Source organism: Saccostrea cucullata, unplaced genomic scaffold (genome assembly GCF_032062105.1).
Source record: "Saccostrea cucullata isolate Sc308-1 unplaced genomic scaffold, CSIRO_AGI_Scuc_v1 ctg157, whole genome shotgun sequence".
NCBI lineage: Eukaryota > Metazoa > Mollusca > Bivalvia > Ostreida > Ostreidae > Saccostrea > Saccostrea cuccullata.
In genome coordinates, this window is record NW_026918429.1 from 1,150,689 (window position 1) to 1,175,035 (window position 24,347).

The window sequence follows — 24,347 nt, forward strand, 5'->3', positions numbered from 1 at the left end:
GGATATATATATATTTTTTTAACCCCCCCCGGGGGGATGAATTTGTGCTTGGTCCGAGGGGTACTTAATTAATTATAGGACAGAAAGCAATTTTAAGATGTAAAGGAACATTTTTGTGATTTATAAAAAGAAAACTACTCATTAATGAATCAATCATCCGTTTTTTCCGAGGTATAATACGGCACATCGTGACAATATTAACCCCCCCCCCCCCGGGAAAGGGCGGGTTTTAAAGTTATTTTTCAAACATGATTACGTGTAACTTATGTACGAAGTTTATCACAATACATGTAATACTATGAACAAAAATATTTTGCATAAAATTCAAACTGATAATTTGGTAATGGGATTAATTGAAGTTAATCACCCCCCCCTCTTTTCTACACAAAACACTTTTTTGTAAAAAGTAAAAATCCATAATATCTACATACTAATAAATTTCAACAACATAAAATGTAGTATTTAATCTATAAGTAAGCATAAAGGTATCTTATTACTTTGAATCATTTCTTTTCACCATAGCTAATATTTTTGTGCAACAGGTGTTGGAGGTGGGGCGCTAAATACGTCAGAGGAACAGCCTCGTTTTCATTGTAAACAGATCATAGGCAATATGGCGGAATACCCATGCAGTAAACAATTTGGTAAGAATCAAATATGTTTTTTTGCGAATTTGATGTGATACAATCATGTTGGAAGAAATTTGAAAGTTTTATTTAAGAGGTTTAATATGTTAAAATATGTGAAATAGAGCTCATTGCTACCAAGGGACTTGTCTACGAAGCATCTCGTCAAACTAACCTTGGCAGGTAAATATGGACAGGTGTATTCCGTGTATCTCTGATAATGTTTGAATAAGACTGTTTACTATGTCAAAAATGTGTTTTAAGATAATTGAAGAATGTTATGTTAATTGAATTAGTCTATATTTGATTTTTGTTGGACTTCTGTCCATGTTACCTTTTTGTCATATACTTGCCATATATGCTTGATGATGTATCATCAAATTGATTAAAATCATTAATCTGATAATTAATATTTGATTATTCTGTGTTCATTAGGATATTTATTATATTAAATGATTATTTTTCTTATTTGATTAATGCAAATTCAGTATGTACAATGTTCCCACAATCCTGAAAATGAAAAGGTCAGGGATCCGATTTTAAACTGACTTACAGCAGGTAAAAGCTTAGATTGCAGAACTGTAGCTCTCAGCATGGCTGAGAAAATTCCAACAGACAAATCAGAGAGCTACAGATACAAGCAATGTCAAAACTTAATATTTGTGCCACCCTTCAAAGAAGGGAGGGCATATTTCTTTGCTGCTGTCGGTCTGTCTGTCTATTGGTCCACCATCAGTTTCCGTTCATTTTCTTTGCAGAGGTTGCACACACTGAAATGAAATTTGGTATGCAGTTTTATCATTATATATTTGTCTAAGTCAAGTTCTGTCAGGGGTATGATCGAGCAGTTTGGGAAAGAGTTATTCCAACTATTTGGGGAGGGGGGCATAAGTGTTTTACAAACATCTCTTAATTGTTACAATGAGTTTTTTTGCTCACTCATGTATTATCTTTTTGAATTATTTGCATTTCCTAGCTTGAATCCTGATGTCCTTTAATAAACCATATAATGTTGTTATTTCTATTTTCAAAACTTTTACCTGTTAAGTGTTTGGTTGCAAAGAGCCCTAAATATTCTTAGAATGTCATCTTTAAAATTTAGCATTCTGACTTTTGAATCTTGCTAGTTATTGCACTGTAAAAAGTAAATAACTCTTCAGGAATAAGAGTAAATTATACAGTTAACATCTTCTGTAGTTTAAGAAGGGGAATGTATATAATACAAAAAAAAAAAAAAAAAAATACTGGCCAGGAAGTGAGTGTTGAAAAAGTTCTGCCGTAAATGGAAGGCTATTACAATGCTTGGATCTGTAGTTCTCTGGTTTATCTGAATTTTCTCAACTTGAGGGCTAGAGTTCTGCATCTATATAAAGTTGTCACTAACATAACAATACTTGTAGTAGTTTGTTGTTTTTTTCATTTTCAATAGTATTACAGAAAAATTCAAAATTACACAAACAATATTCCTATATTGACATGGAGGCATCACGAAGTAGATATGTAAACTCCCCCCCCCCCTCCCCCATAAATTTTTCAATACTGAACTAATTTGTGCTTTTTACTAGTCCATGTACTCAGATCAGTGATTAAGTCCAACGGGCCTCTGACTTTATTTTGAATTCTTTTTGGTAGAAGCTGTTGTTTGGATTAGTATCTAGAATCCACTGTAAGTTTCACACGAAGAGGAATATTCCTGTACTTCTGAACGCTTCTTTCTAGACTAGCAGGAGTTCTGTTATGTGGAGGATTAATCCAGTTAAAATAAAAATTTTGAAAAAAAAAAACAACAATATGGAGCAAACCCTTTATTTTCTTTCTCCAGTTTGCAATGTTCAAATTCAGGGTATCATGAATGTGATTGTTTGTTGAATCATTTCAGCAGACAGGTTATTTCAAACACATGAATGAGAAGGTATTGGGTTATATCGTGTATTTATTTAAATGCCTTGGTTCTGTACATCAGAATCATTGTTTATCTATGAATTGTTCAAAGACTATATATCAGTGGTATTGTTTATTTATATTTTGGAATCAGAAGCATTTTTCTTCTGTTGCAGATCAAGAGAGTAAGAAGATCCATCTGGCACTGGCAATTCTAGGCACAGAGAAAATTGCTGGTGTGCAATGAATGAATTCTCTCCCTACAATGTGAGGCTAAAAAAATCTATTGGATGTCTATTGTATCAAACAATAACGTGATGGAAAAATAACACACTCGTTTGTTTATGTGAGTCAAAGACAATATAATTTACATGTTGTTGCTATTCTGTTATAAAAATGTGAAAAAGAGAAGCCATAGTATGTAGTGTTGATAGACTGGGGTAAAATGTACACCACACAGTACCATCGCCAGTCACCTGGCTACGTACCCTCGGGACAAGGTGAAGGTCGTGGCAAGATGGCCGCTCACAGTGATATCCAATTCATTAAATGTCTGCAGAAGTTCCCTCATCAACGCACAGAGGAGGTAAAAGTCGATATCTTTTATTTTATCCACATACAATTTACTGTTGTTACTGGATGTCTCGTGATAATCAGTATTGTAAAACAACATCTGAAATTATTTATTTTATATATTCATACCGACATTGCTATGAAAATGATAGATTTTAACATATATTTTGTATTTATTTAGATCATAGATACAAATTATTTCAATACATTGTATGTCTTCTACATCAATCTGACTAAAGCCAGACTTCTATTTACGCTATCACATAGCTACATGTACCAGGATAATTTATAAAAAAGAATGTATTATTTAAGGGGATGCTTTTAGTTACATTTGTATTTGTAAAATTGTAAAATCATTATAATAAGTTAACTTTTATTGTAATAAATACATAGGTACATTTATGAGCTGCATTCACTGTATTAGATAACAATTTTAATTCCACGTAACTCTTAAGTTAAATGCAGAAACATAAAAGTACAACAAATAAATGTTTTCTTATAAATGATGATAAAATCTTTAAAAAATATAAGCATAACAAAAATACTACTGGTACTGTATGTGTTGAACATATGATATTTTATTGATTACTGGTAAATCGAAAGGATAGGACACAAAATTTCTGTAAAACTTACTAAGTTTCTATCCTTAATATATTTTACAATATGTCATGCAAAATGAAGAAATATTATACAACTGACACAAGAAAAAAAGCAAGAAAATACAGTATAATGTATCAACTAGAGAATCTACATGTTTTGTCAGTAAACAGTATGACAATATATGTTGTCTCTACATTGTGCATCATACCCTTTTGTGTTAATTCTGGATCAGTTTAATTTTTTTATTTACCCAATTTTCATTTAAAATGGTCTCTAAAGGTATAATGTGTTATCAGTTAAAAAGTAAATCCACACTAGAAAAATTCACTATGGTAAGAATTATTGTGAATTCAACAGAAAAATTATTTATGGCAAATTAAAAAAGTGGTCTATATCTTTTGAATTCATCTAGTTCATCATTTATATTTAGTATCAAAAAAGTTATTCTGTGTTAAAGAATCCCCATAAATCCATTTCTGAAATGAAATTGAAAAAACACTTAATTGTAATACTGGACTGATTTTAAGCTGTTTCATTTGATCTGATCACACTTGGTTGGAGCAGAATGATGTCAGACAGGTTTAAATAATTGTGCCTGGTATTATCGTGTGATTATTCCTCCTTCTTCAAAACATTTAGAGTATTGTCAATGTAATGATTTACTGGGACGAAGTGGTGCCACAACAATGTACACTTCAGTTTTGTTAAAAGGGCTCTGTGACCCACGTTTTTAGTGAAGCTTTTGATGTATATTACACTTAGAATTTCTATTCCTCCTCTTTCATAATAAAGAAGAATAACATTGTTCTTTTTATTCAGAAAATTCTTTTTTTTTATTCAGATAGTTCTATTCCATCTCTTACCGACAGTAAAAACTTTTTATCTATAATTATTACACCATGATTTCTATGGTCAAGTGGTCCATAGAATGTATAAATTGCAAGAAGATATTGTTAAAGAATTGCATTGGTTGATTTTTGACCTGGCGCTCTGGACATGTACCTTCTGAATAAGATTATACTGTTTATATGTGGATCAAAATATATGGTGTAAATAAACATTTTGACTTTTACTTGGCACATGTGCACATACAGAATTATTTCCCTTAATTTGATGCATTCATTGTATATTGTACTTTCCAAGAGGATTTCACTTTTTAAATTATTTGTAGATAATTTATTTTACCAAAATTGTATGCTAATGGACATTTATAAGTAGTTATTCTGTGCTCTGTTTTAGGACTTGGACCTAGTGTATTCCTACCTTCACGGGATGGAGGCTCTTTCTTCACTACGAGAGCCGGCCCTCAGAGCACTGTGTCGTACTGTACGGTACGAGTACCACGAAGCCAACGATATACTGTACTGGTCAGTAATCAAACTCCACTCCCACCCACCCCTGAAAAAACCCCCAAAACTTTCCAAATCTTTTATTTTCTTTAAATTACATATCTTTATTATAGAGGGGAAAAATAAAGGGCATTGCACAGTTTTGTAGTTTGGAAAAAAACAGTGAAACTGCCAATACAATCAAATACTGATAGAGTGTTCACCATTTCAGAAACTTAATGAATGTTGAACAAGAGTTGTCTTTCTTCAGGAATAAAAAAATGCTTCTATATATTTTCAGCCAAGGGGAGTTGAGTACCTGCTGGTATATACTGCTATCTGGCTCTGTGTTCATTGAGGGCTCCATGTTCCTCCCAAGAAGCAGGTAAAAAGATAACTGTATAAACATCACCATCAATTACAAGGTCACAAAAAAAGATAACTATATAGACTGCACCATCACTCACATGGTCAAAAAACTCTTCTAAGATATTGTAGCTATTAATGGGAGATTTTTAATTCATTTCTAAGAAAACAGTGGATTTATTTGTCAACTTTAAGTCATTGAAACCCTTCAAATTAAATCTAATTTTAAGTGACTGAGCAATATGAGATCAAATGGATCCACACAATATTTGCAGCTTTCTTGAGAATCTTTTGACAGACTTGAATTTCCTGTCAAAAAATTCTGATGTATGGAATGTAATCGTTTCTGACGTGAAATGGATTCAGAAAAATGATTTCAGAAGTTGTTTTTATCAGCTTCAGCATCTAAAACCCATTGTTCTCTATTACAGTTGGTGGTAAACTTATATAAACCAGATGCAACATCAACTTTGTATGACAGTTGAAAATTGTTTTATTCCCCTTTATTTTCCTTTTTACTTTTATTGGGTTATTGTAAATTGTTTATTATTAGTTTGGCGTCATTCCTCTTCAAAAAACTTTCAGAACAGTATCTGTGGTATTTTTTTCCTTTAGTATTCCCTTTACAGAGTTTAAAATAATCCTGTTTTAGTGGAGGAATAAATTGATCATTGTATTGTTTATTTTAAATGTTTGTAGGAGTAGAGTGGGCTTATTTTGGACATGTTTTCACTGTTTCCGAGTCCTTGCTCGTGAGCTATGAGCCAGAGGCAGTGTGGTAATCTAATAATGCTCAGTACAATAGCAATTTCCATATGTTGTACATTCAATTAGTCGTAATTGATCAACAGAAACAGAGACAGGCAATACACACAGAGGATTTGGCGGGGAATGACATAATGTTAAATTAACTGAAGTAGTTACTGGGGACTTGGCTTTCATGTGCTTCTTTTTACTCTGGCTGTCTTCATCAAGCTTTTGTCTTTTTTGTGCAGTAAGCATTCGAAAGATATAGAAATAATGAGGATAATTTGTTCTGCAGTTAAACATCTGCTGCACCAAGTATGAATGTACTTAGGAAAATGTACATAAAGTACTTGAGAAGAAATAATTTTTCTCTAGGTTATGCCTAGTAATTGTTTACAAAATGTATTTTGGGGGGACCTTGAGTGTGAATATCTTTATTTTGAGGAAGTGATGTACATTTGGCACAGCTAGTGTCAGATTTTGTTTTTGTGGTTGTCTCTTTTAAAGTCTGTTGTAGATAATATATCTTTGTGTACTAAAATAGGGAAGTTAAAGATGGTGTTTCCTTGTCATCTAATTTTCTAATCCAAGTCTGTCTATGTATCAAATGGCAAACTGTGCAGTGACCACTTCTTGGTCTTCAACTTTGTATAAGATTATTAATGTACACACATCTAAGAGCAGGATGTCAGTGGGTCTTATTGTTAAGAGTCATAAGAGAGGACTGTTTATTAGAAGTAGTCCTATTGGTCTCAAAGGAAAAAAGAAATTATGGGGTTAAGATGCTTTCACATCACATGTCCTAACTCCTTAGATATGAAAAAATATATATGTGATTGCTTATGAAGAATGAATATTAAATAGTCATTCCAAATGGTTTTAGTAGAGACAACACCTTTATAGCGTTGGTGCTGAGCTTTCTTAATGAGTACTTGGCCATTGACAGATAAGAAGATCTTGAGTTCATTTATCCTGAATGGTGTTCCTATAGCTTAGTTAGAAGGAGGAACTGCTTACAGAACCTTATTAAATCCTGAACTCATGAATAATAACACGGGGGCAGTTTGTGTGAACATTGACAAGTCATGTTAATAACAATACATGTATATTCTGACACAACTAGCATTCCTGCCCCGAAATCCTGATGTTTGTTTCTAGAAAGCGTTGATTAAAAACAGCAATCAGTGTGAGGGTTTGGGTAGCGGGTTGAGAGTTGACAGTATTGATTGGAGAGTCGTTAATCAGGACAGACCAGTGTCTGATTAGATTGTCCAGCTACCGAGGCTGACCCCGACTTCTCACTTCTACTTCTCACTTCTACAGAACTGGATACCACTGTCTGATATATACACTGGTATGTTTTGTAAGTAGACACAGTATTAATTTAGTTATGTCAGAACGTGTTTTTATTTATATGCAGTTTATTTTTATTCCCCTAGGAGTTTGATTGATTTGAAGCTTTGTCAGTTTTTCAAGGTAGTCTGAGAGAGAAATGGTGTCATATATATTGTACCCAGTAGTTGGGAACAGACATACAAAGAGGGACATATTTTTATGTTTTTGTGAGTTGACCATGGTCAACATTGACGATTCAAGTTTGTTTGATGTATATATATAGTCTATGAGACCAGTGTTAAGATAAAATACTGCGACAAGGTCTAGCAGAAAATTTCCTCCACAATAAGTGCCTTCATTAGCATATATACATTTGTCTTAGAGCTGTGTGTTTCACTTGAGCATTGTGGTCCATAAAATCTATTCCTATTTTTCTGTTTATGTAGGTAGAAGTTTAAAATAATAAATTAATAATCTAATCTATTAGGCTGAATGAAGTTTTTCTACGAAAGGAGGAAGAGGTAGACAATGTTTGGATTGTGATTTGGGCGTTATAAGGCGAGTACAAGGACACAGCTAGGGTGGAGATATAATGGGCCGCTTCCTATCACTTAGTGTAACATCCTGATGCTCATGGTGTGACTTCATCACATACAGTCATATCATTGGTAGATTGCTAGAAAGGTGAAAAGGTCAATTTGTAATTTAAAAAGGGACTTCTATATGACTATATTCATGTTGAAAACAATGAAACTTTGATTTTTGTCTTCCAAAACACACAGCTTAAAGATTTTATGAATATAATATTTACCATCAACAGTGGTAGTTGAAGACTCTGAAGAATTGTTTAGGTCATATATCTTAAATTTTCTAAGGTTTTCATGTGTACATAATCCTTGCAGAATTTGTTATTTGTAATAATTTAAAGAGATTGGGTATTTAAAATGGAGAGGGGTGGAAATGATTAAGTTAGTGTGCTATTAATAAGAAAAAACAATTCAGACTGCCTTTACATTGTAGGTTTTGTTAATAATCATTAAATTACCTGATATAAAAGTCATTAGTTCTTGTGTGGTAGGTTTAGTATTACCTAGAAAGGATAATTCAAATGTTTTACACTTGAGCCAAAATGGTTTGTAATTCCTTACAAAAATATGTGGTCAGATATTTGATTGGCTTGAATTCCTTCCATTTGTTTCATTAAACAGGTTGGCCAATTGACAAAATACTGCCAAAAGCAATTTAAGTTTCTTAAATTCTTTTAACATTTATGTTCTTGAACTTTTTCACTTGAGGTAGGATTGTTTAAAATAGATATGATGCATTGTTCAGTAATACTGATTCTTTTTAGAATATTGGATGTAGATTATGATTAATTAGCTGGTATTATACTGATGTGGAACATAATACCAAGTGGGTGTAATATTGGACCGCTATCTCTCATCAATATTTAATTTGCACATCTAAGAATACAGATTACCAGTGTGCTGTAATATTGTGATTAATATCGTGAAATGCTCTTTTGCTTTTGTACTGTACAGCAAATACCAACTAGGTACTATTCATATAGAGTGCTATTGAAAAAAAAATTCACTTTAAGCATGACAGAGACTTCCATCTTTGTCATCCTTTAAAAGAGCTTAAAACTCATGCCATTTATGATGAGTAGATTATAATTTATGATTGAATTAAGATTTTTATAACTGAATAGAAATAACATAAGAAGGCCAGTGACCTTAACCTTTGTGGTGCACACAAAATACAATATGAAAAAGCTGCACATTGAAGATAAAAAAAAACCCTCTGAGTTCATTGGACTTAGCAGGAAGTATGATCTGGAGCCTGGTACTTGATGCTGGAGGACCTTTGTGTGCCTATCTCAGGTTTAAATACTTCTTTCCTGTAGATATGGCTCCATGGTGACACTTTTTTCATCACATGATTTAAATAAGTGATATGTTTTATAGTTCCTTGTTTGAAGCCGATGCGTTCAGTAAAATGAAAAAAAAATGAATTCAAAATCGGCTTTCAAAGCGATTTACTTACTTCATGTTTTATGAAACTCAAATTTTAAATGAACTACCTGATTGGGGCCAATTTTCACATGTCATATTGGTTTATCCCCATATTTTAAAATACTAGCATATTGCAAGAGTTTTATGCATTTAAATTTTTTTCTAAATTTGCCTTTCCCTCTTGGCAGAAGTGAGCAAAACAAAACTCTCTGAGAAAGTCACTGGGGCCCGTTTTACAAAAGGACTTACGACTTAAGACCAAAGTTAATTCTTCATATAACTTTTTAATTAACATTATATAGAAAATTATTTTACACCTTTTAAAAGGAATGTGGTAAGATATTTTTACACAGACAATTTCTCAGAGAATTATTAATTTTGCAAAATTTTACAATCATTTTAAGTTTTTGGTCTTAGTCATAAGTTCTTTTGTAAAACGGGCCCCTGAATCTTAAAAGAAAGCAAACAGGCTTTTCCAGGCTGTTTTAAAGCATAAATAACTGTTGAATACACTGTTTTCTACAAAGAAGTTTACATAATACTTGATATCGCGATTACTTAACTTAGCGGAACTCTTTCGCGAAGGAGTTAGGAAATCTCTGTTGGCTGGGGACAAATGTGCTATTGTATACAATGCAAGATCAATTATTGTAGAATTTATAAGGACAGATAACTTAAAAATCCTGGTGGAATACCTTTCTAACCAATCGCTGAACCAGCCTAATTAATTTTTGAGAGGAGCTTATCCTAAAATGTTATATTTTTAACGACATTTTTAACTAAGCAGGCTCTTCTCATTTAATTTTCATTGAAAATCGTCACATTTTAAAGATGATAAAAATAATCTAATCTTTCCTTATTTGACAATTTACTATTTGGAGTTCAATTCTTGGCAATACATTGTACTTTCGGCATAAAATTGTACAAATCATTCGCTTGTCACTACTGTAAACAATGCCATGTGCCCCAGTAATCTCGCGAGATTTGAGCTTTCTCGACTAGTAAGTTAGATAACTGCGAGGTGCTCGCGATATAACGTATTAGTGTAATTTTGTTTCTTTTTAAGATATTTTGTTCATGAAAATGAAAGATTTAAGAAATAATGTGAGTACATGTATAGCAAAGATTTGACAAACTGCACTGTAAGAAAGTCTGCAATGTATAAGAGCTGGAAAATTCAAGGTTCTGCCTACCATTTCATTGTTATCATCCATGTCAAAAATATAATTGTTTAAAAAAGGTAGTTATTTGCAATCTTCCACATAGAACTATAGGTAATATAAGAAAAAAATTATTGAAAGGGGGAGGGGGTTGACTAAATTAACCAATGATTAAAGCATCCCAACCCTGAGAATATAAAAAAAAACATCACAACAACAAAAATGAACCCAGAGCATGTGTTCAATTTACATAAAGATATTGTTAGATGGATTCTTTCTTCAGTAGGGAAAAAGTTTCCTTTGAAAAGCTTTTATGGTAGGAGATTGTGTATCAGTAAAAATTTGACCTCCAGGTACACTTTGATTAGTGAAACTCTCTTAAATAAGTCCAGGAGTTGAGCTAGGGCCATTCTTAGTAAAGTGGGTAACAGATCTACTCAACTTGTAATGCATCCATGTCTTCAGTGTCCATATACATTATAAGCCTAAGGGTAAATGGTGGATGATATAATTTGTAAAATACTAAATTGATGTCTTGTAAGATGACCATACAGATATGTTCTTGTAATTGTTAAAGTGTTGTTACAAAGTGTGATTATAGGGTCTTACTCATTGAAGATTCCTTGCTGTTGTTTGAAATTTCAGAGTATGTATGGTATTATGGAAAGTATTTTTTAATCATCATATATTCATATATTGTTAATGTCTAGTGAACAGCTAAGGAGCTGTTCTAGATCATTTCCATATTTACTCGTTGAAAATGTTTGAGAATGCATAATATCCCTTATAGAGTTATGATATTTGTCATTCAAACCGGTATGGCAGGAGATATGCTAGAACCAGGCATTCTTTAGTAACTAATTTATTGCTTTTTGATTGCCCCCAGGCACACAATTTTCCAATGCACTCTGCATTTGTCAACTACCGTGCACTGCACAAGGAAAATTAGTCGGTGGTCTGGAGTATGATAAAGATAGGACCAGTCATTGGACTGAATGAGTCGAATATTTGGAGTATCAGTTCAGAGATTATGGACATTCTTGCCAGGTTTTTTGTGTGTAAACAAATTAAACTGTTGGCTTAAATGTGTTCATACCTGCAGTGACATTGTATTTTCTTTCAATTTCAAAGTCAGTTTGAAAAGCATAAGACGATTTGAGGAATTTTGAAAGTTGTTTTGATTAGGAGTGAATGGACTGAGGATCTACCAATGGTGTGGACTGTACTGGAGCCTTGTTAGGAAGTGACCCATGTAAAACTGAGTTGATTCCAGTATCCCTCCAGCCCAGCTTATGGATGTGTAAACCCCCAGATAATCAATAGTAAACTGACAGCTTTATTTTCATCACAGTAAATGAGGGGAGGAGAGAACTAGTATTTACTCAGTGTTATAAGCCTGTAATATGTACCTACATTTATATAATTTGTCGTGACCTAAAACTCTACAAATATAGCACAGGAAGGATATAGACACATTGCCATAAACAGGGATGTTTATTTACATGGTGGGCCAGGCGTCCAGTGAATTTTCTCCCATCCCAGGCATTGATTAAAACTGAGTTACGTTTTGAGTCAAAGAAAGAATTCCAGCACGCTGTGTTTACATAATCTTGCACTGGAATTTAAATGAAAATATTGACATTGATTTTAAAGTACTCGGTTGATTGGACTTGCAATCCATGTTAACCCTGGTGTGCACATTAAAATAAGGTAAGACAAGAGACAGACATGTTAAACAAAGATCATTTGCTTTGATTATTACTTTATGAGGAATCGTCTTGTACATTTTGTGATATAACATGCAGATAACATTATTTCTAATGAGTTAATATGCTGCTCCGGTCATGGCTGGTCGAGTTTTGAGGTATGACAGGTAGGGCCGTTTTTACCTCACATCAATAAAACACGAGGGTCTAAGTGTTGACAGAATCAACAAGCAGACGTAGAGATTTCACTGTAATTTAATTCATGTGGGATGTTACATTGGAATGTTGAAATGGAGTAAGACTGACAGATCGCTTGCACACTTAGTCAGGTGGGTGCTACTGTCTTGTTGTCAGTTTGTAAAATATTCCAATGTAATTTGATCTCCCTGTATTATTTTACAGCTGGATTTTTGGAAAGGATCATTGCATAGTTTTTCCAAAGTGGAGAAATTGATTTTGTAGAACTGTTTGAGTAGAGAGATTGATGTGTTAAACCTTGTATTGAATTACCAATCGATATTGCACTTGGAGAGCCCTGTATATATGTAAGAGGAATGGTAGATAGATAAACTCATACAAACTAGCAGGGGATCCATAATTCAGTAAACCAAAAAATCTGAGGTGCATATATTGAAATAGAAGCATTAGGAATGTTATTGGTGATGAGTTTTGGGTGTGTCATTGGTAGAACCTGCTGTGGTTTATGGTCTGGGTTTGGTCTGGTGATGAGATTCCAGGTGCCAGACCTGAATTCAGTCATGATTCTCAGTTCATTTTTATATGGGCTTCATTTTTAACTTTGCTAGACATGAAAAATACAAGCTTAAGGAAAATATTGCATTTTTTCTTCCTTCATTTTATATGATGCATGAAACATTTGAACAAAAATACCACATCCCCACCAGATGTTATCAAAGAGACAGAATTTTCAGCGTAAACAATTTTCCATGAATTATATATTTTTGTGTCTTCTTTGTATAACTATGACATAATAGTTGGATATGATTGAAGATCTTTGTCTGGGTTCCCTTGCCTACAATTTATACACCGAAGGTTGCCTGGTTTCACATTGGACACAAGATAATTTTGTAATGTCAGATAGACCAAATTACACCACGCATTATAAAGGACAGATATATATATTGTCTTTGTGCTAAAGGCAAAATTGTGTGGGTAGTAGCACTATTTGAAGCATTAAATGATAGTTTGTTTTCTTCATGAGAATATCAATAATAGGTTGGTTTTATTGTGTCACAGTGGAAATAAATTTTTACGTCATTATTTCCTGTATAGCATAAACAGAAGATGGACAACGTGATAGAAAACAATGTCAAAATTGTAATTACTGTAAATCACTTTTTATTATATCGCGTAAAAGAATTTAAAATTCTCGCGTATAAAAGTATTCCTTACGATTATGCAGAGGTATAACCACAATTCGTGAAAATTATGTCTCGCTTACAAAGAGTCAATGACAATCTCGCGAAAATAAGGTGTCGTGAATATTTAGTGATCTACAGTATATCTAAGAATTTAAAACTTGACATTGAGAGTTAAGCCCCATTTAGGGGTAGAAATACCTCATTACCGTTATAAGTAAATTCATTGATAAACTCCATGAAATAATAATACTCATAAAGATTGATGGCTTTTGGATTGAGTCTGGTGTTTAACTACTGACAGATGTTGAGTTCTGGTAGATACAGACTGGCTGTAATCTGGCCTAGCTTATGATACCTCATCTGTTTACATTAATTATCCATGACCAGGAGTCTGGGGCTCTGTATACTCCATATCATTACCAGCAAAGATGTTTATTTACTCCAGCATGTACCAGCTAGTCCACAGTTTATTAATGAGTTTATAGAGAATTTGGCATCAACTTTATTTCTTATTTTTAAACCCTCTTTACCTCAGTGAAAATCACAGTTGATAAAGTCAGGAAAAAAATGGAATAAAACTTTGTCAAAGATCATCATTTGATGTTGCCGCGTAATTTAGATTTGCTAAAATGTGTATGGAAATTATTCAAATTAAAAACAACTGCCGGCTAAATTATTGCTGATTTGAAATCTGGTGTGTTAGTGAAGGCAATTACCTTCTTCAAGAGAGAGAGAGGTGGCAAACACTTTTTAACTATTATTATTTAAACATGCTTTTCTTTAAGATTCAAGGGCTTTCAAGGATTTAGCTGCTGCTGTAGACAGCTGAAGGTGTGGAGAACAGATTAGGCTGAAATTGAGCCATCCCCCGAGCTCCACTGTAGATCTCCAAATGTGCCCTGGTTCTGTCTATAAATTGTTTATATAGCTATACATCTGATATCAACTTGTCACTTATCTTCGCCAACAGAGAGATTCCCTGGCACTGCTGGAACAGAGATCATTATTATATTTCTGAGGTTTATGTGTGTTTTTGGGGGGTACATTGTTGGTAGACACTGGAAGAGAGACCTAGCACATAAACCTAAATATATCTCGATGCTTTGATTGTTTTGTGTGGCAGACTTTTTTCTTCAACACTGAGAGAATTGTCAAAAATGCACATACTTTGTGAAGTTTCAGTTAAATAGAAACCTTTTGATTTATTTTGAAATTGCATTTATGGCTTTCTTTCAGACGATCAAAAAGCTTTAAATATTCGGAACTTGCAGTAAAAGTTGAGATGAAAAGTTTTGTTGAAATCCGTCTGTTGTCTTTGATGGGATATTTATTTTTTTGAATTTCCGTACAGCAGTGATTTTATGACATTGAAAATTCCAGTCTAGGTTGTATTTTGTAAACACAAATCTGCATGTTCCAGGAGATGGGTTAAGAAATGACTAAGTGTTAGCTGGGCCCAATCTTTAATGTACAACAATCTCTATAAAGCCTAATAAAGGGGAGTCACAGTCATTAACCATCACGAAACATTGCACAGTCTTGTTACCTTAAATATTAAATATCACAAAACAATATTTGTTTCAATAAAATCAACTACCGTATCACAGAACAATATATACATGTACTTCCACAACTTCATTTTGTAAATGTCTTGTGTATGTATTGGTGATGTTCACCCATCCAGTAAACTCATCAAGTGCATCCTTTTTCTGGTTTTATTTACATAGAGATGAAATGTGAGATTTCTTTTAGTTGATAATCGTAGATAACTATTGGTTGACAGACTGCCTGGCTCTTGTCAAGGTGACCCTCTTGCTTTTCATGAAATTTGTTTGAAATGAAATTTTAAATTTTTTTCCCAGAAAGAAATTTAAAAATTTCATAAAATGATTTAGATGATGAAATTGAACTCTGCATTTGTAATGTTACTCTGTGAATACTTGCAAAGTTCTATGAATATTTGCAAAGTTCTAAAACTTTTTAAGACTAGTGAGTTTTGGAGAGAGAAAAGATGAAAATGTACTGAATTTTGATAACTGCACTGCTGACCATCCATTCTTAAAATGCAAAACTTCTATTGGCCAAAATGTTCATTTTCCAAACTTTGCTCTAAAGATAAGAGACCTATTTGTATGTAAGTTATTCATCTTTTTAACAGAAGTTAAATATGTTTTTAAAAAAATAAGAAAAAAAAGAAATTGGTTTTGAAAAATGAATGTCAAGTAGGTACTGTGTCAACTATCTCTATCTTAGAATCATTTACAAAGATTGCATATGTTTGGTTTATGAGAACAAGTTCATAATATCCATATTTGGTCATGGTTTAAAGTTAACATCCGTATGTATTGTGATAAGGTTGAGGATTGAAATTTGTTGAAAAATTAATAACACTTCATTGTCTTCCTGGATGAAGTCAATCTGTTTATTTTAAATAAAGGAAATGATTAACTTAGAAATCACTGTTCAATAATCAGTATGTACTAACATAGCCCTCACTGCATAAAAATAAGATGTTCACTGAAAATAGGCCATTATAGTTTAATTCAAATTCAACAGCGTGACTCCAAGTACACTGATCTTAAGAAGAAAGGATTTCCTGCAAGTCTTTTTTAGACATTACACTCCTATTCTTGTTAAGTATAACATGCTCTGAAGTTTGATATTAAATACATGCTCTGAAGGTTGATATTAAAAATATTAAAAAGAAACAAATTTTTTGAAAGTCCTGAGTTTCAAGGTTGTGAATTTGACCTTCAAAATGTAGAAGATCACCTTGGAAAATCAAATGTAAAGCTTTCAGAGAAAAAAAGAGAAAATTAATTTCCTATAACTCAGGAAAACTAAATGCTTTACAGCCCCAGGAACTCTCTCCATTTTCTGTGTATAATCTTTTGATATTTCCACTGATGTTCAAATAAAGAGTAATGTATATTTTCTTGATGTTAATGATAAAGAGATAGAGAAGAGACTGAGTCATGATCTATTTAACTCCTCACTGCCCTGACACACTGTGAATCAGAGACTGATCACAATAAATAAACAAGTCTAGGCCAGATGGACACTAGGGCACTAGACCCAGCTACTCTGTGAAGCAAAACTCAAAAAGTATTGATGTTTCTTTTATCTCAATTCTCTTCCTGAAGCTTTGAACATACAGGCAACAGTGAAGCTTTTTTGCTGTTTATTTAGGCTGGTTCCCATTGGATTTTTAGGAGGGAATGAGTTACAAAAGATAAGCAAGTCGTGCAATTTGTCTGGTGGAGCAGTGAAAAGGGACTTCTTACATTTTTCTAGATAAACAGCCATTACATCATAGATTGGGGTGTTAGTTTTTGGGGGCTCCAAGATTGATCGTTTTGAAAATATGATATTATTCAAGGCACTACAGTTCCTTCCTAAAAGTGAGAGACGGAGAAATGCATCATATTCCTTCTCAAATTCGATAACTTTGTTTACATATAAGAAGCAAGTGTCATCACATGGTGTATAAGTATTGACATATTTTTGTAGATAAGTATCTAATCTGTGTACCCTCGGGTCACGCAAGGTCACAGAAACAGTTAACACTGCATATAATTTACTAGATATAAATTTGAACACCTTGAGGAATTTCACGGGTATACAACACATTTCATCCTGCAGTATCACAGGATAATGTTAAAGAGATGACATAATTACTTGGTTGTCTTGGTAATTAACAGTATAGTTCAAAAGCTGTGGGCTTTTCTAGGATTGATGGCTATCATATCTGTCTGTATAATCACCTCCAGACGACTATCAGGTTGCCTGGTATTTATGGACAGGGGGGATCAGATATCTCTCTGGTTACCCTGGGATTTAGCACCCAGGAAACAAAACCATTTATCATCTCTCTTCTGAAGTCTCTATCTGCTGCACATGTTGTACTACTTATTAGTCTACTGTGGGGCAGTAGTTGGATTACTCAGGGGTGGAATACTGAGTCACTGATGTGTCTGTGATCTATTTGTCACTGTGGGGCTGGAGACTCTCTACCACATTTTTTGTGATCTACTGTTGTGGTCTACCTTGGAGAGTGTACGATCAGATTTCCAGATTATATTTGTTATTGTGTACTTCCTCTTCAGTGTGACTTATATCCGAAAATTCTGTGTGTTAAAAAAAAATAAGTGTACATAGGTAGCAGAATTGAGAAATCGAATGAGTTCACTTTTGACACATGCCTGTATTTTTCTTTAAGTGGTTTTGGACATTCTATACTTTGCACTTCAAGTTCAAGTCTTCACCACTGGAGGAAAATTAATATTTTATGATTGCCAGACTTTTGACACGAACCTGTAGAGGCAGAAAGGAAGGGGCAAGAGATGTGTTTTACATACAGTTTCTTAAAGTTCAGATTTTCAAAGGAGTTTCAGTGAAGCGATGAAGACAGAAATGTAAGGGTAGCTGAAGGTGACTTTAGAGTGCTGAAAGAGCAAGATGCTTATTGCAGGCTACAGTAGAACTCCACATAGATATTCCTGATGGTCGTGTCTGTTTGTCTCTGACTGAATAAGCCACAGGGATCAAACACATAAGATTAGGGGATTAACAACACACATTGTTTAGACAGATGTGTGCCTAGGAAAAAATCTGTTCCTCATCCCCCTAAGATTTGTTGTATACATTACTTGTTGATGTATTGGAGTACCTAATTGTGGCATTTTATGATGTGTTTGAACGGATTAATTAGTGTTCTTTAATGACGCTGTGGGAATTTGGGATGTGATTAATTATTACCTTACAGGTGCAATATGATTCGGGAAGTTGAATTTGTCAGGTTTGTATTCCAATATTTAACACATTTGATTTTCTCTACAATTTTTCTTATCCCAGATTTTAGATTCTGAAGAAAAAAAATGTTATTGTATATTAAGTGTCTTGATTGAAGTAACATTTTCCTGCAACATTTCAATTATTGAGTTGATATTTTCCTCAAGATTTCAGTCAAAAGCATTATTACTTGTTCTATGGGAAACAAAATCAGCTTCTGAAATAACGGGAGATTGTGGATTAATTCCTTCGCAATGATGATTTTATCAGAACTGAAGGAATTTTGATAGGTTGCTATCTGATAATGCCTTAATTCAAAAAAGGCTTCTGCCAACTCCAAAAAGAAACTTGGCAGACAAATGTGTTTCCTGATTTCACTTTTAACATTTTAATGAATAATTTACTGAAACTTTTCCTCAGAAGTAAACATACCATGAATAAGTTGATGACATTGATGAAAACCATTCTTTGGAATCTTTCAACACAATTACCTGATGTCGTTAGAGTTAAGTGAAGAAAAATTAGGTGGATATTTTTGGATTTGTTTATAGAAAAAATGTTTATGTTACTAAGTATCATACAAATTTGATATGTAAAAAATGATGCATTATCTCTTATTTGTCTGTCTTTAGAATTGCATTTTTTCAGTAATGAAAACATAAGAAAAAATCCAGAAAAGAGAAAGAAATGAATTCATATTGTGTTATTGAATAAGGTAAATTATTTTAGTCTTCAAAATTTGAGATTGAAAAAGAAGAATAGCATAGGATGTTACCTAAATCTCACTGGATTTTAAAATAAATGTCATTATTTATGGTAAAGCAAACACACAATAAACAAAGTTGTGCAAAATAAAAAAAAATATAAAAGATGGATTTTAAAGAAATCGCATGATACACAGAAAGACCGTTACAAATATGGATAAAGTTATTGAACTAGGACAAAGGCCAGGAAGTTCTTGGCTATTCAGCATTGACACAGGCTCAAAACTGTAATTATCAACTTCCGACCCCTCTCCAACTTCTCAAATAATTGATAGATTGTAATAGAAGAAATATTAATTAAATACAGAATATTATTAAAAAAAGAGAGAACAGTTTTGACATATTGATCATCCTAGGATAAAGTGTGCAGATTCTAAATGTAGGGAATACATGGTTTGTAGCACAAACTCTACTAAAAAGTTTTTTATCATTATCTTAACGCAATAATCATGCAACTTATACACAATGATTTTGACCTGGATTTCATGAAATGTTAGATGCATGCATTGTAAGTAGAATTATGTAGTGGAAATTCAGTTTCAAAAACTAGGATTTATTGAGATGACCTTCATAGAAAAGCATGAAAAAGATGCTTGTGCCATATAGTAGTGAGAAATACTGGGGCACTGTTATTTTTGTATGTTGTTAATTGTTACTTGTGTCTGTAAATAATTAAGACTGGTCCCATGAGACCTCTCAAATGTGTATATGGAGATTAGGGAAATATGCTAGCTATGGTGCAGAACATGTACCTACTGCTGAGAGAATTCCCAAACATCGAAAAAATTCGGGAACTATATGGTTAGTTAAAGTTATCGCAAATTGTCATGTTCATTTGCAAAATATTTCAGCAGTTGCTTCGATAAGAGACCAAGTATTAAAACTTGATTGTAAAACATTTTTTTTTGTTGGAAGATCCTTTACTGCATATTGGTTGTGTCAAAGTATTGCAAGTGCAGTGTTATTTATGCCATGGCTTTTCTTTAAAATACAAGTCAGTGTTATGATTAAATAGTTTTAAAGTCTGTTGATGTTTGATACCACACATTTCCAGTTAAAGAGCCACCAGAAAGGACAGGAAAGAACTTCTTAGTACAAAATTGTTTTTTCTGTCCATGAGGGGGATTAAAGAATAGCTTATTATACTGGTCAATGGGTGCTACCTTTTTGGACAGCTAATATCAGTCCAGGTGCATGGTTCTACCTTTTAAGACAATGAGCCCACCCAGCAGATGGCAGGGTCATCTTTGTGTGTTGAAATTTTCTCTGAAGATTCACTGAAGAAAGAAAAAATCTGTGAAGAGAAAAAAAAATCCAGGGAGCACGTGCTTGCCTTGTGTCGTAGGACAATATCAGATTCCTGATCTGGTGACATTTCATTAAAGAGGTCCCGGTGAGCACCTGCCATTTTTTGTTTGGACGGAGCAGTTGAGATTGGATGTTGTTTAAACACTTGTTTGATTTGTGTCTGTTTGGCTGTGTTTATGGGTGTTAAGATTTTACCTATGTCTACAGTAAACTCTACACTGTAATCCTACATGCTTGATCGGGTATTGTTTGAGAGAAAAGCTCTGTCAATGATTTAAATTTTACTTTGGTTAAACGGATGCACCCAGTACACGGATTGAGAAGCATTAAGATTGACTGAGGCAGCTATGAATTTGACTTGCAGTTTTTGGATGTATTTTTGTGGTCAGGATAAAAGCGTATTTTGTATGGTGTAAAGAAAATAACAAAAAGTTCTAAAGAGGTTATTAAAAGGCGGCACAAAGAAGACAAAATACCTGGATTATTATTTTACCTACACACTATTTAAAGTGCAAGGCTGCATGTGTCATTGAATGCCACAACAGATCTCCAATGTTCACCAAGAGTCCGACATGCGTTCTCATTTGTCATTCAGTTTTTCCACTTGACTGGAGTCATATCTACGTATTTTGTGTGTATTTATATATCAGTGAACTTTATGTGCAGCTTTGTGACACTTTTCCATTAACCAGCTTTTGTCATTAATTAGGGAGGCTTGTTGCTAGTCCTAGTGTATCAATAGGGTGATTACAGCCGGTTCAAATTTCAGTGATGAACTAGCAGTACCTTGTACAAAGAGGGTGTAATTGCACAAACTTGGATACATAATGTATACAGTCTGGACATGCCTTTATTTACTTGGGAGTTGCTGATTGGGCTAAATTGGTGAATTGACCAAGAGTAAGAGAACAATTGCTCTGCAGCAATGTGATTTCTCTGTTGTCCCAGGAGTGAAATTGTTGAAGAAATCATCATGTTTTTCTACATTGTTGGCAATGCCAATGTATCAGGTAATGATAAGAACCATGAGATAGATGAACAGCAATCGAGACCTGTCCAGAAGCAGCTGCCGTCTGTTAAAAGTCAACACTCTCCTCAAAAATGTTGTTTACCCAAGCCAGAGTTGCCGAACCTGATGTGCAGTGGCCAAGAAAACCATGCATCACAATCACTGGGAATTCCACAAACTCCGGATGCTGGCAGCTCAAGTGAAGTTGAAGAAGTTGAGGAATTGGACTTCCCTCAGTGGCAGGGCGTAGATGTTTGCTGCGGGGAGCAGTGTTCCCCTGAGTCTGATCTTGACAGAATGGATTACTTGTGTGAACATAGGACTAGTGCTTCAGAAAAATTAAAATCTTGTTGTTGTTTGTTAAAAAGTTTATCTAGTGATGCCAATGGAGCTGAAAATTTATGTGTTCAAAAAATGTATGAATCATCGTCTGGTAAACCAGTACGATATGCAACACGTGTGCATGCGGAATATGCCCCAAACAAAGTGAGACCAAAAAGTATGTGTTCTGTAGAACTAAGTCGTGAGACGAGACCTCCTCGAGTTGGACCTGACATCAGGCTAGAGAATGATGAGGGAGTCTGGCCCCTCTCAGACTCCACTGTTAACTTTGACAGGTATAGTGAGGCAGTAATATTTTGTGGATTTCATGTGGAACCTGTAGGGTAGTTCAATAGAAATCTGTAGACTTGTTTAACAAGTTTAATTGACAAATTTTATTCTTAGTCTGTCCTTTGCTATCTATATATAGATTACTTTAATGGAAGCTTTTTAATGCTTTGATCAGTTGTTGATGTATACTGACAAACACTGAAGTGATGTCCAAATGACTGCTTTATTTACTCATCTTATTATCAAATGCTCTGAGTCCCTTAGTCATTTTATAGTTCTTTGTCCCCTGCCCAGTGCATTATACCTATGTCAAATAAACCTTTTAATGATGTTGACAGGGGACATGGTGCTCTAATTTAAATGGAAATAGTTTAATAATGTTCTTAATGAAATGTCTGAAGATCCCTGACATAGGGCCAAGTTCTGTATACGTCTGATCAACAGATCAGTCAATTCGTCATCGGTGATCTTCGATAGCCACAAATTTACGTATTCATTGCACATTATCATGTTCTTGCGTATTTTTTGTGTGTTTTTATACAGTGACAAATGATAGCCTTTGTTCACTGTGAAGCTCCAAATATATCATGAACATGTACATGGTTTTTTTGCAGTAGTTTCTAGTCAATAGCTTCTAATGGTTATAAAAAATAAAAATGTATTTTCGACTGCAAGAGAGGTAATATATTAACAATTATAGAGTCATTTGACTTTCATTTACATGAATATATACATATAATATATTTCTGAATTTTGTATCAGCTAGAAAAATTTATAGAGAACTTTAGATGAATTTAGACTTAATGACCCACATTTTCGCATATTTTATCATCTTTTTATGGTTAGTCTTCCATATTCAGGTTGACAATACCTGTAATATTATAGCATTGAGGTTTGTTAGACTGTGAAATATGATACATGTACCGATAATTTCACAATTGCTGTCATTTCTACTTTCAGTTTTGGCAAGAGAACTCCGGGATGTACCCGTCGTGCCAGCGAGTGTCTCATTCTGGAGCCGTCAGAGATGATCGTTGTACGTATATCTATAGGGAAACTATTTAAAACATTTTAATGATCGAAACAAGTTAGAAAAAATGTAATGAAAATTTTCATTTATAACATTGTTGAAATTAGTGTTGTATACTCACTATATATACAATGCATTTTGGTGTATATATATAATAGTGTGTTCAGTTAATGGAAACTTCTACAAATAAATTCTACTGTCAGAACTATATTATGAAATTTTAACAAGTGGGCAATAGATCGCATTTTTATTGCCCTCTTACTTTGATGGTATGTAGAGTCAAGGAGTGATAGACATATATTGTACCCTCTATATGTAGGGAGGCTGACTATTACATCATTGCTGGCACGTTTCATAGAGTTTATCACAGTTTTCGTGATTCTTTGTCATACAACATTGTATTCTACACCAGCTTATTGCATTAAAACATTTTTGTTATTTTTGCTGGAGAAAAAAAATTCCTGAGACTAAATGATTAAGCCATGTTCCGCCTTATTCTCTGCATCATTAGAAGTGGAATATTCACTGCCAACGTTGTTTGTAACTGTGATTATTCAAATTAACATTCCGGTGAAGTGGAAAAAAAAGGAATTTGAACTTATTAACTTTCTTCTGATCGGTTGCCTTTTTTGATGTGTTTTATTATGACAGGGTATTAAAACAATTTATCCTCACAAAATTTGTTGATGAAGATGCCAATAGTATTGATTTTTTTCCCCTGGTGGCAGCAATAATATTTCTTTCTGATCATTGTTAGAAATGGCCACTCTAAGTCACTTTATTGACATGGTCATTATAAGATATGGATGAGGGTTATTACAAGTAATCAAGATTAAATGGCCAAGGAAAGTTTGTGAAAATTTCAATACAATATAAAATGAAAAATTAACATACATATACATACAAAACTGTGACTGTGACCAAAAGGATTTGTAGCTTTCTGAGGAGAAAAATGGGAAGGGGGGGGGGGTAAGTTGTAAATAAAAGAATAACCTGCATTACACATTATAATGAGCTGCATTCACACTCAGTACTTGAGAAAGAAATCCAGGAAAGTTGAAATTGTCAGCAGTATAGTGGAGACATTGCTCCCTGCTGTAAGTCTGTTTATCTA

The 24,347-nt window shown here is 33.6% G+C and overlaps 1 protein-coding gene across 1 annotated transcript in view; it reads left to right on the forward strand.

Annotated features, from left to right (window-relative positions):
* The first annotated feature begins 573 nt into the window (after positions 1-573).
* LOC134265791 (rap guanine nucleotide exchange factor 6-like) overlaps positions 574-24,347 on the forward strand; it is a 46,096-nt gene continuing 22,322 nt past the window's right edge. The window contains 5 exon segments of the mRNA XM_062748004.1: positions 574-644; positions 2,684-3,093; positions 4,920-5,047; positions 5,310-5,393; positions 23,164-23,239. Of these exon segments, the coding sequence (XP_062603988.1) occupies positions 2,953-3,093; positions 4,920-5,047; positions 5,310-5,393; positions 23,164-23,239 (429 nt within the window). The 5' untranslated portion in view covers positions 574-644; positions 2,684-2,952.